Source organism: Oryzias latipes, chromosome 2 (genome assembly GCF_053564925.1).
Source record: "Oryzias latipes strain Hd-rR chromosome 2, Olatipes_Hd-rR_3.1".
Lineage (NCBI taxonomy): Eukaryota > Metazoa > Chordata > Actinopteri > Beloniformes > Adrianichthyidae > Oryzias > Oryzias latipes.
This window is the reverse complement of record NC_136238.1, coordinates 8,436,090-8,456,540: the sequence shown is the minus strand read 5'-3', so window position 1 is coordinate 8,456,540 and position 20,451 is coordinate 8,436,090. Positions and strand designations below refer to the sequence as shown.

At 40.2% G+C, this 20,451-nt stretch overlaps 2 protein-coding genes across 5 annotated transcripts in view; one reads left to right on the top strand and one right to left on the bottom strand.

Moving 5' to 3' along the window:
• The window catches only part of LOC101160392 (rho GTPase-activating protein 6), a 98,894-nt gene extending 78,857 nt beyond the window's left edge, over positions 1-20,037 (bottom strand). For both annotated transcript variants that reach the window (XM_023965744.2, XM_023965745.2), the window contains exon 1: positions 17,886-20,037. In XM_023965744.2, coding sequence (XP_023821512.1) covers positions 17,886-18,335 — 450 coding nt within the window. In that variant the 5' untranslated portion in view covers positions 18,336-20,037. The remainder of the gene's footprint in view (positions 1-17,885) is intronic.
• The window catches only part of LOC101160633 (MSL complex subunit 3), a 205,771-nt gene that overhangs the window by 173,050 nt on the left and 12,270 nt on the right, over positions 1-20,451 (top strand). The window lies entirely within an intron of this gene.

The following is a 20,451-nucleotide window of genomic DNA, read 5'->3' as shown; positions in this document are numbered from 1 at the left end:
ATCCATCGAATCTTATTCTTTTTCCCCAAAAGAATAAAAAAAAAAAGTGCCCAGACAACAAGAAGGCTGGTTTCTGATGCCCATAACCTTTGAACTTTATAAAATCATGATTCAGTTTGGACTTTTAATTTGGAAAATGAACTAGAAACAAAGTGTTGTGGTTACAAATCATTCTAAATTTAAAAAAAAAAAGAGAGACAAGATTAACAAAAATAAAGAACATTTGATCCACGATTTTTTTTGGAAAAAAACATGTTTGCTTTTTTTAAATAACATTTAATAAAAGCCTTAGATTGCCTTGGATTGGATGAATGCAAGTATGACAATCAACAACTGACTGTACTTTTTATTTAAATAAATTCTATGAAGAAAGTTTTGACAAGACTTTTTAATCCCTGCAACAAATTTGCTAACTTTATTTTAATGATCAGTAAAAAAGGTTCAAACATTTCCGCTTTACGCTAAATAGAAAACAAACAGGCAAACGTCACCATCTATTGTCAATACTAGGTTTAATTTAGCATTATTAGTACCAGTACATTAGTACTTAGTACTATTAAAAAACCCACGATGAGCTTTCTTATCCACTAGAGGGGACAAGACCACCCAGATACAGCTTTCCAGGCAGCCTTTACTCATTTGTTCAAATCAACCTGTTTGAGGTAAAACGGAACGACATTTATCGCTTACATTAAACTAACTTACCAACACGCTAATCATTTCGTTTGCCTGAGCAGTTCTATATTTAAAACATTCACACAGATCTCTGGCCTCTCTTTACACCTGCAACATGAGCACGCCAACCAATTCCTCCGCTCAGTCGCTCGCTATTTATAGCTGCCGAGCTCCAGTCTCTCTCATTCTGTTTTTGTTCGGGTGAATGAAGGATTTGGTTTGGAACTTTTACAGATTTAGCATTATTTTGGAGTGTTTTCTATGAATATTTCATCAATTAAAAGGATCCTAGCAGGTGTATACAAGCGATACAAGTATTGGTTAAGTTGTAGGTAAACAGACAAAACCTGAATTTCTGGAGCACCCAAATGGCTTTTACCAAGAGTTCCTGATTTGGCAAACCCTAAACGTCGCTTCATAGATGGTAAGAGCTTGTTTTGGGTAATGCCATCCCCAAATGGGCTGTTTGTGAAAGCAAAGCAAGTTAAAACTTTAAGACCAACATCTCTGATGTTTGAACCTCTGGTACAGTTTGCATAAACAACATTTCTCCAAAAAACCATTTCCTTCCTTTCAACTACATTAGTGAGTGAATAGCCCACCCATAGGTTATTTCTACGATGGACCAACCATGTGGTCATGTTGACACATTGGTCTGCATTAAGCTCATTTAAAGTGGGTTTCTTTGCTCTGCGGTCGTCACCATCTTGGCTGGATATAATGTTTTCAAGCTTCTTATTTTTTCCAAAAATAGCCGGAAAAAGGACGCTAGTCATTTGTTGGAACACGTCCAGTTAGACCATTCTAAACGTGACGGCACAATGCCTTTGTAAACTGTCTGGGTCAACGTTTCTATGGCAACTTCTCTCACCAGTCAGGAGTGAGCTTGTTGGAAGTCCACACCCCTACCACTTGGAAGTGGGCTAGACGAAATCTGTCAAACGTTTTGAACGTTTTTATTGACTGTTCAGTTTAAAACTTGAATAACTTGCACTGCAGGAAAACAATAGCTTGAAAAAAAAAGTTGTTTTGTCAAGAACATGTTTAAAAAGAAGGTATCAGAGCCAGAATGGCTTTTCTGACCAATAGCATGACTGAGTAATAGCTGTTTATTTCTCTACAGAAGGTGTACACACCAGGCATTCAAGCCCGATGGTTTTCACACTGGACAAGCATGGACGGGCTTCTTACTGTTTACTAGTGCATGTCCACTACTTACAGTTGAAAGAGGCTTGGTTTGAAATGTTGAAACAGCACAAAGGCTTTTTCTTTCACAGCTCTATTCCCATGTATGAAAGACTTGGTGTCATAGAACTCCGGCTGGACACAAACTGCAATTATTAATTCACGCACCAGGGTCCATTTCCAAACAATTTCCGCTTCTGTGTTTTGAAAAAGACGTCACTTCCAAATCCGAGTCTCTGATTGGTCAAAGGTCAACCGGTTGAAATTTTAATCGCCGAGCGTTTTGTACGTAGAGCCCGAAACGATCGCAGAAATGGACGCAGCCGTGCTCGAACCAGAGAGTTGAACACAGAAGCCCAAACTGTGCTTTTACGCACGTTTACATAGACATCTCATTGGAGGTGGGATTTTGGGCTCCTGGAGCCAACGGGTACTTCCTGTTTGGAACGCGAGGGGGGAGGGGTCACTCAGTCCAGTTGTTAAGCCTTTTGACCAAAGGTGCAGGTTTTAGGAGGTGGAGTAAGCTAAACACTAAAAATCTGATACCTCTACACAGCAGTCTAAACTGCTTAATCAATTACTCGTTTTGCTTTGGCTGCTTTATTTTATCCTTTTAGTAAAGCAGATGTTTGTTTTTCTTTATCTTTTTTTGATAAAACTACTGTTTGCCTTAAAAAAAAACCTTTAGGTGTATCTGCTCCTTTTAAAAAAAAAAAGTAGGTCATCTGTTTAATTTCATTTTGAGCCTAAATAAAACCTTTACATAAGAAAATGAAGTTGTACTTTGGGCATTTTTGTTTTAGTCACACATTGTCAGCACACACTAAAAAAATAAATAAATCCACAAATACTATCAGACTAGGTGAAAGTAGGATCCAGTGAAAGATAAACAGCAGCAGGAATGAAGCGAAAGACCAAAGAGACACAAAGGAGAAGAAGCTGGAGGTCACTCAGTCAGTAGCTCGCCGCAGGGAATCGGTATGCAGCTGGAATTCCAAATAAATAATTCCGTAAAATGACCTCTTCCTACCGTTGGCACAGACTCACACACTACAATGGAGTGTAACAAGGCAAAATGCACAAACCCTTGGTTTGTTTAATCTTTGATTTTTTTTAACCAACAGACGCTGACTGGAGGTTAAAAAGCATGACAGATTCTGCCAATCTAATGTGCAGAAACTTCCTCATTACAAAACAGCTGAATGAACCCTGGAACGGGGCTGCAGAAGGAGCTATGACACCTTGGTCAATGCTCTGCTGAACATTCCAGTACAATATACTGAAAAAAATACAAAAGGAGTACAGAAAAATGGTGAGATATATGGATTGTCTTTTATGAACTCGTTTAAATGAAAATCAATAACCAAACATATCCCTTTGGACTTATTTTTTCTAGACAGGAGGGGATATGAAAGACCAACGTTTTTCCTGAAAACATACACAACATATTTTCTATTTACCGCTTCTATATAAAAGTATTGTTCCGGAATGATGTACTAAATATAGAGAAAGTTGTGTAGGACTGTAACTAATACTGATGTCTTCATCAAAGCATTTTGGAGGAATGGGCAGACATCACGACAGCGATAGTCTTCCTTTGAGCATTATTGTGATCCGTCAAACCCAAATGAAAGAGGATTTGGTGCTTTTCTTTGTCCTCAGCAGAATTTGATCTAGTTGACAGATTTAGATTTGCTTTGCAACCAAATTTACCTTTGAAGTGTTATTTTGACCGCTCTCTAGTTTCTGAAAATGCTGCTGGCAGATGTTACTAAACCCCCGATGGTAACAGATTCCTATTTCTGTTCCTGCATATGCTGTAATGGCTAAGGTATACCAGAGACTCAATACACTCATAGAGTGAAACTAATATATATTTGATTAAAAAAATAAACTTGAAAAGTCTGAAAGTTGATATTGGCTCGTGTGTCGTTTCATATTAAAATGGTGTCATGTTTGTTTGAAACACAAATGGATAAATGTAGGGATAGGGAGACACCATCCGAGTTGGGAAGCAATTTGGATTCAGCCAAAGAACTAGTCAAGATCTAGCAGCTAAGACAAATTTTCAACAATGTTGGGGTCAAGACTGTTGTCAGGTTGTTCCATCTTCTCCACTTTAAAATCTGGCCCAAGTAGTTGCAATTCATTGCAGACCCGGTTTCACAGCTCTCTCTACACTGCTGACTCGGGTGTCTCCTTATTCTGATTGACTCAATCATCTGATGCAGATATCAGCAGCAAGAAATGCAAAGAGGGATCGAAGGATGGTAGATCTTGAGGATCAGAATTGGGCAGCCCTGCCTTAGACTGTAGTGATATGGGTTACCACTGGTTTCATGTTCGAATTTCAAGATCTTCCTGTGTTGACCAAAGAATTTAAAAAAAATTAAGTTTTTTTAGTGATGGAGATGCTTTGGATCATCATACCTCACACCTCTATCAAAATACACCAATCAAACTTTTACCAAAGTCTGAGGCATGGTAGGAAAATTATGTGCAACTAATGCACATAACTAGATTTGGTGGTGACGTATGGTTAGCGTCCTTTTTTTAAAACACGGAAGTACAAACTGTTTGAAAGGGGACGATGAAGGAGAAATTAATTATTGCGGTTTGTGCTCAGCTGGAATTACAAAACACTAAGTCTTTCATCGCACTGGAGCAGTGAAAGAAAAAGCCTGGAGCAAGATTCCATACCTTTTGTTACAAAGCCTCTTCCAACTGTGAGTATATGCGCTAGCATCGGGTCGCTTTACCCCAGTGTGAACACTGTATGCTTACAGCATGTTCTCGAACCAGTGTGTACGTAGCATTAGTATTGATTTTGTTTATTCCGTTTATTTAATTCAATTCACAGTATAAAACACATTTCAAACAGTAGGGAGCTTATTTATACTTATACGCCAAAATTATTGTCACCGGTGACGGCAAATAACACAAGCTCTTTGAACTACTATAGCTCTACGACTGTTTAAACAATTGACGCAAGTCCTATGGGTTCTGACACGGAGAAAAGAAATATATATATAGAACACTTTAGTAAAGTTGTTGCATAAACATAAACTCGAAGAATTACAATAATTCAAACATGGTCAACAGTGGAGCTAGAGCTCAGTTGTTAAAGGGTTAATCATGTAACTCCTGCACGTGTTTATATTTCTTTTGAGGATGGATTAAAGTTGAGTGAGGTAAACTCTCCCAGGAGTTTTCTGGAACACTTAGAGCTCTCAGGATCCGGCTCAAATCGTGAACAGTTGTTTTTGTGATCGCCAGGCTGACAAAAAAAGCCCCATGAATCCATGATGGAGGTGAATAGTGAGAACGAAGTACGTCGGCCGATTTATGCGACAGTTGGTCGGTGTCGGTCTTTCTGTAACCGTTCCAAGATTAGACAAAGTGTTTTGAAACACTGAGAAGCATTTTTGCCCAGTGAGACTATCGTTTTACCAGAGTTTATCCTCCAAGTTGGGATGAAAACATAATTGGGAAGCAGTAATCCTGACGGCAAACGTAGGGGGAATCTTATCAATGCTTTCCTTCTGACTCATGACAAACTACATTAGAAAGGCCATTAGGGATGTCGGATAATAACAGAAAAACACAGAAGGGAGGGATGTTTTTGCCCCTTTAATAGTGAGCCCACAATGTGATCATCCAAATGCTGCATCTGGATTGTCTCCCATAAAAGTTAAGTTCATTTATCCACACCAATAGTAACTCAAGCCTGCAGCTCTCTGGGCTGACGAACCGGTTTAATCTTCAACAGACGGGTTCTGACAGCAGAAATGAATGTTTACTTTTCAGCCGTTTCTATTTCAGACTGCTCTCTTTTACTCCATTGTTGGAAAAACATCCCAAAGGAGAGATTTTCTGAACCAAAACAGCGCTGAACCCCACTGTTTCATATGGTTCTTTTCAGCGGCGTATCATGGAAACATGTACCCCGCGAGGGGTCGAGGTTCAGAGCACAAATGAGGCAAGGCATCAAACTTTGGGTTCACACATGCACACACAGTGTTTGGGTCCTTCACAAGCGCCAGTTTACGTCAGGCCTTCAGGGCAGCTGACATACACGTAAGACGGTTTTTGGACGCCAAAATATAGAGTACTACTCCATAGCTGAGACGCAGAGAAACACCGACATAAACAATAGCCGCGTTTACATGGGCAAAAGTAATCGGAAAGAACGCCTGATCGGAAAGAAAATGCGTCATGTAAACACGCCGTTCGGAATACTCTGCCCCGATCAGACTCGTTCGGATCAGAATTTCTTTCCGATCGAGATAGGTGGGTTATACCGATCGTTTATCCGATCATGGAGCATGTAAACGGTCATTCCGATCGTGTGTCACTGCTGCTCTGGGTTACGTCACGCATAGATGGTGTGTGGCTCTGCGGACGCCCCGTGAAAAGCGCCGCTCCGCTCTCGCCCCTCTGGCTCTCCCCTCTCTTTCCCTCCCTCTCGCTTCGTGCTCCCCGACGCTCACTCAGTCCACTGGCACCCGAGTGAGCAGAGGAGCTGGATTAATAATTTTGTGTCCGAGGGGGGAGGATGCTTTGTTACGTGTGCGTTTTATGTGTGGGAGAATCCAGACTGCGAGCCGCCCCGCCGCTCTGGGTTAGCGGCTGCAGGACTCAGGAGGAACCGTGTTCGAACAGAGTTCGGGCCGCTAGCTCACAGAGTGGCTTTGGGGCGGCCTGTGTGAACTTTTCAGAGCAGAAATAAATGTCCCGTGGAGTCACGTGGATTTGTGTTTCCAGTTGTGTCCCACCAAAATAAAGGCTGATGTTATTTCCATACATTTATGTGCGCTATTATCGTCTCGTATTACGGAGCCGCAGCACATGCTGTCTGTCTGTGGCAGTGGTTTGTTTACAACGGGACCTATTTCCTAATCCGGGTGATTTTACACTACTGCGCATGCCTAGATGATTCATTCCAAATGAAAGTGTGAGCCATGGGAACGTTTGTTCTAATCGGAAAAAGGTTTTCTGTGCCCATGTGCACGGGTGAATTTTAACCCGACCATTGATCCGATCAAGATATTCTGCCCATGTAACCGCGGCTAATGAGACTCAACAGCTCAATGGAAGCAGTAATTGTCAAAGGAGCTTAAGGAGCCACAAACATTTTCAAAAGGAACCGTAAAAACTTCATAATATTTGTTTCATCAAACTAAACTCTGGCAGGTATTTCATCAGAATGTTATCATTTTAAACTTTGCAACACCTTTAAGCCTTTAACACTGGAGCTGTTGCCGGTGTTGGGAAAAACCTTCCTATCCATCCGTGAAATGTTCTTACCAAACCCTCACTGCTATGAAATGACGTCATCATTTTCAGTTTTTGGTGGAACGCCCATAAATCGGTGCTACCTCTTTGATCTTGTGGTTACTACACACATTTCTTTTGCCATTTTTGTGCCTTTAATTTACATTTAAATGTATGTTTAATGCAACTAAAGCAATGCTTCACTTACCTGCTTAGCTCTGGACTTTTAGGGTAGCTCACTACTTTACTTTTGGGCCTCGTAAATAGTTTTCACACTAGCCGCAGATCTTCTAGATTATTTACTTTTTATTTTTCCAAACAAAAGCCACTTCTCCATGCAGCTCACCACCTGCACACGACAACATAGCATGTATATATTTTAACCTGTGAAACAGGGCCATCCCCCCCGTGAAGCTGTCCAACCATGCTGTGTTCTCGACCTAACATCAAAACTGTGTGTTATCTGATAATCCTACAAAATTTTAACCATATTAACCATATTTATACTGTGTACATATTTATGAAGTTTAGGAGGAAGAAGGAAGGAAAACTCAACACAAATGTGCAGTGATTAATGTATCAGAGGATGTTCGGTTGTGTATATATATATATATATATATATATATACACACACGCACACACATAGTGGGCCAAAAAAGTAATTTAGTCAGCCACCAATTTTGCCAGTTCTCCCATTTAAAAAGATTAAAGTTTTTTTTGAAATGGCTCCAACTGCATGTTGTAGGAAATAAACATGTCGATAGCTGCAATTTTGAGTTAGATGACCTTTATCTCTTTGGGTGTTGTGAAAGCAAAAGTTCTTAGCCTCTAAATCCCGACCTAAAACTTTATGTAAATGATTTAACAGTCTCAGTAAATCTGGTCAGTTCTGGACGAAAACATGACAAATTTAGACTTCATACATTGCATCACTGCTTGTAAATAGGGACACACTAAATAAAAATCTAAGTTTTTAAATTCTTGTTTTCGAATTCTTATTATTGAATCCTGTTTTGAATTCCAAGTGATTTAAGTCCAAAGATTTTCTAATTCTAATGTTGTTTCTCCTTATTTCAGTAGCTAAGATGCTAACACAACTTCACAGACAGATAGCAAATCATTGACTTTTTACTCCATTTTTTAAAAAGCTGATTTAATAAAAAGTAGTTTATCTTTAATTTACCTTTTAACACAGAAGCTTTAGCTCCTGTGTTGACATTCTTTGAGTTACCATGCTCCGAATCAACAGAAACAGATTTTGAAGCAGAGAAAAGCAGTTTTGCGCTGACACGTAACACTTTTGGTTAGTGATGTAACGTAACTCAGAATCAGTTGGTTTACGTTGCATATTCCTGCACCGGTGAGCTGTAAAGAGCCCACATCTCCTCTGGGTCTGGCACAGGGTCGTCTGAAAATAGTCCCACAGTGGCTCATTCTCCAGATAAATAATTTGGATTACATATCAAAGTAAGGGGAAGTTCAAACCAGCTGTCCCTCCCAGATAAAAGGCTAGATCAATTATGCGGTAAAAAAACAAAATTTGCTAAATAAAGGATCACGAATAACTTTTCTGTGGTTTATTTCGTGAGTCTGTTGAATGCCAAAAAGCTTCCTGTCCATCCCAGATATGTCTACAAGCAGGCCCATTCAACCTAATAAACAACATAATTAAACTACAATCCTGGACAGATCCGCTCGTGTGCATCCAGAGCTTCTTCCAGATGAAAAACCCAAGACACGGATGAAGTAGAACAATAAACAACAGGAGACAACCACAGAAAGATATTGCTTTTTCTGGACAAATGAAAATCCCCGAATTCTGCAGACCTACTCATATGAAAATGAGGATTTTGGTGTTTCTAACATCTTCTTGTAGCATTTTCTCATAATGAAATACATGTAAAAGAAGTTAGGTTTCTAAAAATTTCTAATCATTCGAACCACATTGGATAAGGAGCAGATGAAAACAGGATGTTTGAAGAGCTCGGACTTATGACACAGCTACTGCCGTGGTCGGGCCAATGTCTCGCTTTTCTCCGCTCCCATTCTAAATCCTCCACTTGCAGACGAATAGATCCATGTACGTTTCCATTTCCTCATCTGAGCTGCCATCTGGCTCTGAGCTGTGCGGCGGGATACCCCCGATTTTGCTCACAGTTTTTTATGCTACGCTAATGTTGGCTTGGGCTTGTGAGGCGCTGGTCGCTAGAGAGAGAGTGCAAACGATGGCATGCTAGGAGATTGGCTAGGCTAAGCTCTGCAACAACATTCCCACCACACACCCCCCAAAAGTGAATTTCTAATGAGGTCCTGCAGATCTGCAGAAAAAAATGTCTTAAAAAATGGCAGGTTTTTTGATTTGAGCAGGAAAACGGCATCGTTATAATTAAAAGATCACTGGGAACAATTTTACGATAGAAAAAATACACTTGGAGTGGGACTTGAAGTCTTTGAACTCTAATAATGCAGCCATCCTGCTATCTTGTTTGTCTGACATGAAATTATGCCCTTTAAAGTTCCGCTCCGATCATCTTTTGATCTATTCTCAGAGCATTTCCAGTGGTCTTTTAATTATGACCATGTCGTTTTTAGCCATGACGGGAAATAAACTGTCATTTTCTAGGATGTAGTTTCTGCAGAGCGGCATTAGTTGTGTGTGGGATTGTTGGCACAGAGCAACCCCGCCCCCCTTCCCTTCCCCGTTTCAGAGAGTATATTTTCTACGTCACAAATACGGTCCATTTCAAACAGTATTTTATTTCCCTGATTCAGAGCGACTTGAATAAAGAAATACTTAGAAATTCAACTTTAATCTCAATGTTCTTCATATATACATACATATATATGTATGTATATATACATATATATGTATATATGTACAAAAACACATGTTTAGAAACACAATTTTTATGGGAGTGGGTCTTTGAGGCTCATTCAGTAGATATCCGTCGTTCACTCCAACACATCTGTAGTCCTAAATCTGCCGCACCAAAGAAAACCAACCAGTTTCTTCACAATGCTTCTGCAAGAGCGTGATGACATCCCGCATTCACCCCCTCTCCATCAGGATTATGCCGCTCTAAGCTCTATTAGGGATAATGCTGAAACCTTCAACGCACGACAATTTGACAGATTTGCTAAAGCTGTCCAAGTTTTGGCTCGGCAACCCCAAGGCCGGGTGATTATTAGTCGTTTTTTTTTTTTGTACTGGCGTGTGCTTTTGCAAAGAGCATTCCAAAGATTTCGACCCATCAAGGCCTCGTCCCTCCAACGCAGCTCCATCATTTTAAGGGAACATAGGGAGGATATAAAGGAGGAAAGGCTAAATGGATGGCAGGTAGGTTCACAAGTTCAAACCTTTGTGTTTCCTACAGCCTGTCAGCATTTGAAGAATCTACACGTATTCCCACTAAAGCCTTTTTTGTCTGTTTTGACTTACGTTCACCATAGAGCTGTTCATTCAGTTAAAAAGAGCAAGCCCTTTGATGCTGACGGGATATTTAACCAGTTTAAATCTCAAGGTTATAGAAAACCGGTTTAATTTGCTTATTGGTAGCTTACGGGCTTTAAGTGTTGATTCATAACGCTTGTTGCCACACAATCTGGACCACTGTGATGAAAAAGGAGAAAAAAAACTCTCCTGGATCTTTGCCATGACCTGTGTCAGATCCCTACGCTCCTTAGATTCTCAACAAAACATGAGGCTCAATTATTTCCCCCCAAGAAATCCCAACATAACATGGTAGGGGATCGTTTTTCAGAGTTTATCTTCATCATATTTAGAGTATTTTGGCCTGATATTGTTGCCAAAAAACCATGTCAAGTAGAAGTTTGCTTCTACTTGCATCATTGGAAAAAGAAGTGTCTATTTCTCCTGTAAGTTATGCAAAATAATTTGGTTTAGTTATTTAAAACTAACTCTGAAAGTCCATAAATGAAGTTTCATCCATAGTACTAAAACATTTATTTAGAGTTTTAGTTTTAGTACTATGTGTTTTAGTACTATGGATGAAACTTCATTTATGGACTTTCAAAATAACTATATCTTTAAATTACCCATTTCTTTCAAGATACAGTATCTCTGTAGGATACAACCATCAGGACAAAACCAAACAAATTCTTCCCTTTCACGTTTCTACCATATTTGTGCTCCATCCAGATTTTTTGTAAAGTATAAAATTGCTTTGTTAAAATGGAATGTAGAGATGTCCAGGTTCTGGATTCCCACAACAATCCGGGACTTAACCTGGATCATACAGTCTCACATGCAACGGTAAGTGGCTCTAAAATTGGGACTTTAGTAACTCTTGTGCTATCCTAGGCAATTTAACATTGGGAGGTGGGTCATCTAGACCCACTAGACAGTGCTCTGAACTTTTTTTCATCAATGATTTGTGATCTTCACTGGTGTCCTGGATTACATGAGATCTTTCCACCTTTATCCACCTTTGTCATGGTAGGAAGAACACGTCAATGGAAAAGGGTGGGGTCATCTAAGATAGCACAAGGGTTAGGCGTCCTTACACGTGATCTGATGTACTTCAGATGTAAAAGATGTTTGGAAAACATGTAGGACACCGGCCCTCGAGGCCTGGATATGAGGACCCTGCCTTAGAATCTAACAAATAATGTACAGAAAGCATTGTCTTTTGTGGGAGGAAAAAATACTTTTAGAGCTAAAACCATCTTTTTTCTTGTCTACTATAATTCTTCTTATTGAGCACAATTCTGTTTAATTCATGTTTTAATATATGTATGTTGGGGTATTGGAGAGTTGTGTTACTGACAATGGAAAATGGGACCTTCTAATGTTTAGTGTTTACAATGGATTTTTACTGCGCCAGAGTCTACCGAAGTGCCCTTTAACCCTAGTCCTTGGTGAACACTAGCCTCCACATTTTCCATGTTGCCCTTCTTAAGCACACCTGATTCCGCTCATTATCAAGCACCACAGAAGCCTAATGACGACAGTCATTAAAAGGCAAGTGTGTTTTTTTTTTTTACCAGGGTAGGATTTCAAAAAATGCAGGAGTGTTCGCCGAGGGTTGGAAAACGGCTCTAACACATCTCTGCAAGCTCACTTTGGCAATGTTTGCTTTATCGTTCCTGAGCTTGAAGGGTTTCAAATGTCAGTTAACACTTGACAGCCGAGTATTTCAAGAAACAGAAATGCACAAAAATCGTGGAAATTTTTTTAAAGTCTTAAAAAAAATAAACTAACAAGATAAGATAGATAATTTGAGGGCATTTAAATGGTTGAAATTGTGTTTGACTTATTTCAGGCTTCAGTCTAATGCATGTCCACCACCTACAGTTGGAAGAGGCTTGGTGCGAAACATTGTAGTGGTGCAAATCTTGCTCCAGGCTCTATTCTGATAAATGCAAGACTTGGTGTCATTGAAATCCGGTCAGGCACAAACCACAATTATTAATTTCTCCTTCATGATAAAAAAAAAAGCGACACCATCCATTCGTCACTACCAAATACATAGTCCCTGATTGGTCAAGGTTTCCCCTAGTTTAACTTTCAACATATATTAAATTGCCACGCATTTTGTGTGAAAACGTACTCAAAAATATGCGTAGCAATATGTGAACACCTGAGTTTGTAACGCAGAAGCCCGAATCGGGCATATTAGCGGGTTTACATAGACTTTTTATCAGAAGTCATCGCTTGAACACTCTTCCAAGCCCAGTGTGAGCGAAGTATAACAATGTAGAGAAGATCTTTTAAGAACATTTTGATGGTTTAAACACTTGTTTGACTAATGTCAAAACAGTTCTAGTCTTAAGTCTTATTCATAGTATATGCCGGGCATGTGATGAGCGTTCAAAAGCGCACTAAACGAGCATTGTTAAACATTTGTTTAGCATATAGTGTTCACACTGTTGCTACCCGATGCTAGTGTATGTTCAGTACTCACTATTGGAAGAGGCTTTGTGCGAAACGTTGTAGCGGTGCAAATCTCGTGAATCTTGCTCCTGGCTTTTTCTTTCACAGCTCTATTCTGATAAATGAAAGACTTGGTGTCTTAGAATTCTGTTTAGGGACAAAACACAATCCCTAATTTCTCCCTCATGATCAATTTTCAAATAGTCGGGACTTCCATGAATTAAAAGAGAAGCCACCCATATGTCACTACCAAATCTGAGTCCCTGATTGGTCAAAGTTCAACTGGTTTAACTTTCTAAGCGTGTTTAATGGCCGCGGGCTTTGTACGCAGCGCCCAAAAACAGTTGTAGAAACTTGCATAGCTACACATGAATGCAAGAGTTTTGAACGCAGAAGCCTGAAACCCACATATATGCATGTTTACATAGACTTTTCATTGGAAGTGGTTGCTTGAACGCGCGTTGCCGAAGTGCTGTAAACATGGCTTGAAACCAGTTGTGGCTCTTACATCTCCTAAATCTTGTGCATTAAAATTCATGTAGTTTACTTGTAGTTATGTTTTTCCCCTAAGCTCTCTCTAGATACATCTGCTTCCACCACCTTAGTCACAAGCAAGAAAAAATACAATTGAACATGTCATAAATTCATCTTCCAGCTTTATTTAAATTCTGTTGTTAACTTTAAATCTTTTTGGGTTTCCAAGGAGTTTAATTTCTTTCTCACACAACTCTAAGTTACAATTTTCCTCTATTTTCATTCTTTTCTTTCAACCCACACTTTGGTCTTTTCATAAACATGTTTTCTTTTCTGATCCTTGTGGGGTTTGAACCTCAAATGGCCAATATGCTCATTCAGGAAATGGGAAATGTTGGCAGAAAATTCCAGAGCAATCTGATGTGGACATTTTTCCCTCCACTGCCTGAGCCAGCAGCAATGGACAACTAGATCAGAAAAGGAAAATAAAACCTGTTTGAATGTCTTAAGGAAGGTGGGAAAGACTTCCTTGGGTTTTGTCTGAGTACTTTCAAAAAGCAATGGGGAAATTTAAAATATACCAAATCCAAGCAAGTGTCTGTTTCCATTCTATTTGGTCATCAGGTCCTGGTAAATTGGTGCAAACGTCTTCCAAAAATTTTTGGCCAAACTGGTGACCTGATAGTCCAACGCTGCATCGCTTTAACTCACCAGCCATCAATCATTCAGTGGTAGTTTTTCTATCAGATTTAATTTTCGACTCGTTCTTTTCAACAAAAGTCTTATCTTCAGAGTACGAGTGGGTCTAAAAATAGAAATAAAAAGTCAACATTCAGGCACCCTGGCTGAATTAGCTGTAAAGGAAAACAGAAGCCCAGGAGGGTTTACGAATTCCAGCAGTCCCAGTAAAAAAAAAAAAAGAAAACAAGCGGTTTTATGGTCATGCTTTTCTGCTAGAGCGGGTGCTGATGGGATGTTAAACTGCTGAGCTGATAACTTTTATAACAAATAAAATCCAGCCAGTCAATCATCAACTTTAGTAACATACAGGGTGTGATGCTTTCTTTTTTTCTTTTTTATCTTAATGAGTTTTACAAAATCCTCAATCTGACCAAAAAAAATCCAAAAACCGTACAGGAATTGTTGTCAATAAAGTGCAGACATGTAAACTATTCCATCTTCATCTGGTCTTCTGTCTGCGTCTCCCTCCTTAAAAGGCAAAGTATTGTAAACCAATCGCCACGGGTGGCTTTAATACCTCACACACGCTGAATGGTTGACATGCAAACAATACACAACTGGACGCAACTTCCCATAAATAATAAAGATTTGGCACGGATTAAAACAGAGCTCTCCATTTCTACCAGTGCTATTTGAAGACCCACTCCAATAAAAATGAGTTTTTGGTATTTTTAACATGTTTTTGTCACATTTTTCTCATGATGGAGGACACGTAAAGAGAAAACTAAGATTAAAACTGCATATTTGAGTATTCATTATTATCATGAATCAGGCACAAACACCAAAAACTACACTTGGCAGGCCAATAGCCCCCTTGGTCCGCTCCATTCTGATGCATCCACGTGTAGACGAATAGATCCGTCTTTTGTTTTCCTCGTCTGAGCTGCGTCTGTACTGCTGGACAACTCCAGTATTGGTCGCCGTCTTTGCTGCACTGCTACAGTTAGGTTGGGGTTGTGACACGCTGTCAGCTAACAGGAGTAAGCAAAGGGATGATGGGAAATTTTACTCCCTGCCTGTCCAAAGCATAAAAGTTTCCTTTTTTTTATTGCCTTTTAAACACAGTTAAAACATACAACAAAAAAGTATAAGGAACAGTAAAAATAGGTTTACAAAGCAAAAAAAAGAAATGCCTTGGGTTACCTTGGCTCTATAGGTTTTTAATAACATTCGCCATGAATAAGTCCTTATAATGTCGTTTTGTAGTTAGTCCATTTCTCAGATCTTCTTGAGTTCTTATTCTATAGTTCAACAATTCCATCACATGTATTTCCTCCACATTTTTTTTAAAAGTGAATTTTTAATGAACTCCTGCCGCTCTGCTGAAACCATGTTCTCGAAAAAAACTGACAGGTTTTTAGATTTTGTTTAAAAAACCTGCATCATCCGTATTAATTACCAAAAGACCACTGAGATGGCTCTGTGAAGATAGATCAAAAGGGGATTGGGGTGGGACTTTAACACCACTAACATGAGCTGAAGCAAATCTAACTTCCCTAACCAAAATAAACAGCTGGTGTGGAAAAATGAAAAAAATATATAGTTTTTAAGCTTTAAAGGTATTTTATCTGTGATTCCAACTGAGGTCATTTTTACAGCCGAACTACCTGAAGAATAAAAACGATCACTTATACAACATGCAAGGGAGATGCAAGCGTGTTGTAACGTTTCATTGTATTCAACCCCCCAAACCCTGACCAATAGAAAGGAGTCAGTGTAGTTTGAGTGGGCATCTTACGGGCACCTGCACACCCCATACATGCAGCATTTGGCGCACGACAATGGTGCGTTGCATTTTTATGACGTCCCTTCTTGAAGTGGCCGTATGAATCCCAGTGGAGCTGCGAGACGATCCAGCCGCTCCTCTCTAGGATCCTCCGTGGGTCCGGACGACCCAAAACCCCACAACCCCTGTACGGCTCCACGTGACTAAGGCCTAACCCTTTAACACCGGAGCTGTCACCGGTGAACAGAAACTAACACGTACTCTTAATGCTACCGTTACTCTTAGGCCGCTTACACGACTAACTTTAGTTGAACAGACTCTGAAGCCGTTTTGCATATTGACGCAAAGCTGCTTTTATCAGGATCAGAATCCCTGCACTAACTGCACAAACGGGTGAAGAGATATCCTAGGACAAATGAACGAAAGGACGTAAACTCAGGAGCTACAGTTCTGGTGTTGAGTTAGATAAGTTCATTCTTCTCCAAGAGTCCTGGTACATCGCCTGTCCGTCCTGTTTTTCCTTACTGCGAAGGAGGGTCTAATGGCAGGGATGCCCAGTTTAGTTTGGTCTGTTTAGTTAGTTCAGTTTAGAATTTTCCCATTAAATTCTATGTATTCATGATCCTTTTAGATTTTATGTTTACTTTACAAATACCGGTACGAAACCCATTGAGACGACTGTTGCTGTGATTTTGGGCTACATAAAATTGAATTGAATAGAATTTTTTTTTAAAAGGGTCTTAGTTAACTTGCTAGTGCACTGTAGTGTGGTTCAGCCACATCCGTAATTCTATCCCAAAAGACAGAAGTAAACCCCACAAGGAGGGAGTTTGAAAATAAAAATCAGATCACAGTACAAATTTGAACAAGAGTGACTCATACAAGATGTGGAAATCTCATGAGGAAAATAAGTAGTCGCTGTTTGTTTTTTTTTTTTCCAAATGTTTGAGTCTCTTTAACCATCAAGGGCAGAAAAAAAGTCCCTTTCTTATAAAATATATACTACAACTATAAGTCTAATGGAAAATCTGGTGTTTTTTAAGCTAGACTGGGGTGGATGGTTTGTCTGGAATAACGTTACAGGTGATCATAACATACGTCCAGATTTAAGGGGGTTATTATTTTTGAGCTGGGTTTCACTCAATGTTGACCTGAATGGACTAAACGAGCATGCATCTGATCCAAGAACAGTGTATGTTTGCAGGTTTTGTAGATTATAATCCTGCTGTAAACTACAGAATTTACTTTTGTGTTTTGTTTTTGTCCTTGTACCAAAGTTGACGTCACCCCAACGCTGCGATTGTAATAATACTCCGAAGTGTAATAACGTTATGCTCCAGTTTGCAGTAATGACTCCACACTGATGGCCTCAAATTAGCCTCAATGGACCTTATTGGGGGGGGGGGGGGGGAGAATACAAATCTGGGGTGGTGGGAAACTGCAAGAACTGAGAGATGCTGATGCAAAGAAGACGTGTAAGCAGCGACTCCTCCCAGGCGTGAGAACTTACAGACAGACACCAGGTTTTTACAAAAGCAGCAGAAAAAACAACCATACCATTTCAGTAGTGCACGTGGACCCCTTAAAGTCTACCCCCTAAAAAAAAAACCAGTCATCCACTGATTTTTTGGGTTTGGATGTCAAATCTGGTTGCCTCTAATTCACCCTCCATTTGATGTTTATATGAAAGTAACCCCAACATTCTCAACAATGGAGGCGGCAGCACTCCACTCCCCCACATGCTGGGATTATCTAATGCGTGTGGATTTTCCTCTTATTGAGTTAAGAGACAGAGTCAGTGAAGTGGAGCTCCCTCTTTGTCAGAACCGGTGCGCCCTAATGGGAACCCGCGCGCGCTTCCCTGTGTTATGACACATGGATCACATGTGGTGTAGATGGGGGTGGTGGTGGGGTTACCTCTGAGTTCCACACCACATAGTGGCGAGGGCACGCGGGCTGCACTTTCCTCTGCAGCCACCTCCGCGGGGAGAAGAGCGTCCCGGCGCTCGCGGGCTGCGCCGCGCCGCCTCCCCTCGGTAACTCCGCGGCGCTAATCCGTTTCGCACGCTTAACGAGCTCGTAGTCGAAGTGGAAGTTGGAGGACGGGGACACCTCTGAGGGGATGGAGGGGGAGGAGAGCGAAGGGGCGATGGGCTCCTTCAGTGCCGGGATCCGCGCGCGTAAAGCCGCTTTAGCGCCCGCGGGCGCACCTGCCGCCGGAAACGGCGCGTCGCTCCCGTTGCCGCAGTGTCGGATGATGGCGGGGTCCAAGCTGCGGGTCTGACGGAGTCTCCGCTTGGCGATGGCTTTGGAAGCGGGAGAGGAGCAGGAGAAGACGCTGTTGAGGAGTCCCTGCGCGGCGGACATGGCTCCTATTTCGGATTTTTCATCAGCCCCGTATGGCTCTGTGACCCACCACCACCATAAAGACCGGATCCTGTCGGTGTCACATCAACTAAAAGCTCCAAAACTCAAAAGGTTGGAGCGCTGCGTAAAAGCGCACCAAGCTGGAGGCGCTGCGTAAAGGCGACTCGAGCAGCGCCTTCTAAACTCGGACAGTGCGTCCGCGCGCGCGCGGGTGTTGCTTTATAGTGGGTGGAGTCCCAAAAACATATTATGCTCAACAGGCCAAAGTTTTTCCAAACTTACTGATAAAAATCTCAAACATTTATCCAGAAATGTTCCCTGGGATTAGATCAGACGGGCATTGGGTCATCCATGCGTAGAGAGAAGTTATAATCCTCTTCGACCAATAATCCACCTGTATGTCTGTCTGGAAATAAAAGGCCAATCAGCAGAGGCTGTATGTGAGTTATTATTAGCCAAACAAAAAGCAGCTGTAGGGTTAATATTGTTTCTTTTAGAACCTGAGCTCGGATGCTCCCAGGAGACGCAGGGATGTAGAAAATGTGGCCTGAGTGTGAAGGAATGGGAAAAATGAGAGGAGACAGGAGTGGAGAAGGGTGCCAGCCCACTGATAAGGGAGCCCTGGAAGCTGCCCAAGACACAAGCAACTCCACCTGACACTGATAAGAGCCCAGATAAGCCTCAAAAGTAGAGGAGGAAAGTAAAAGACAAAAACATTCAACCGTTTTCAAACGAAGAGCAGATTCAAACCCCAAAACTTAGGGGAAATTCTGCATCTGAGCAAAGTTCCAGTGCAGCTTTGGCAACTTACCTTCCAAACGTGGCTCACAGTGAGTCTAAAATCAGTTGCAGCTGCAGAAACGCGGTTTCCTGCCAGAGGACTGCATTGTTTGAGCCTGTCAAGGGGATACGGGCCTGCATGTGAAGGCTGCATTACAACCAGGCCCACATCTGAGCTCCAAAACAACAAAATCGGTTTGTTTTTTTACCCCATCACACTAGAACAATTGACCACAGCAAAAACAGAACAAACATCACTCTGAATTTAAATGTTTGAGGAGACACTTAAACTAAAGGAGCTCCTTTGTCTTAAAAAAAAGGGTATAGTTTCATGTTTAAATTAATTGCACTTGCAATTAATTTTTCATTCCCTTCTTTGCTCTCTGATTGATGAGTGTTAGTAGGTTGAGCAAATACCGTTTCCTGTTTTGCTAAACTTCAAGAATTTTTTCCAGAGTTAAACTTTTTTTTCTTTTCAAAGATGTTTGGGATTGTTTTTTTTTGTTTGCTTGTTTGTTTTTATCAAGTCTGAAGTCAAGCATTAGCATGTTTTTGCATTGTTTTCTCAGACCACAATTGCCTAATTTGCAGATATAATCTGACCTTGATCTATTATAAGTCCAGAAGTGTTTTTAGCGATTTTAATCATAATGTTTTTGTTTTGGCATTTTTGTCAGAAAGGGGATAAATAATACATTCTTAAAACTTTTTTAATCCTTTTTTTTAACAAGAAGAAGAAGAAAATAACTAAGGAAATTAATGTAACTAATTTACTAAAACATGTTTGGTTTGGGCAACATCTTTTACTAACATCGTTTATATTTGCAGGACTTGCACGTTGTGCTAAAAATCAATTGTTTATGAAACTGCAATTTTCTTGTAGCCTGGAAAAATAGGAAATCTGATTCTAAAATAAACAAGTGTGAAATATCTATTGTTTTACTGATAAGATGACGACGGCATTTTTAGCATCACTAAGCCAAATATTTTATTTATTTTGGTATTAAGAAAACTTTTTGCAGATATTTTTTGCATCTTTTTATGTAATTTTAGTAAATAAGTGTCGTCCCTTCTTTCACTTAGATTTGACATAATATTAGAATTTTCTAAGAGATTATGTGACTTTTGAAGTAAGATACCACTTCAGATAAAGAAACTGTTAATAATCATATGTTAATTTAGTAATTAACATAATTATTGTGACTGTATGTAGAAACATGTCATTGTTTTAGAAAAGGTGTGACAAAATATCGAATTTTACTTCTAGTTTTTCGGCATGTTTGTACAAAAACATTTTTTTTTATTCTGAAAAATTAGTTTTCAAACTCTTTATGTA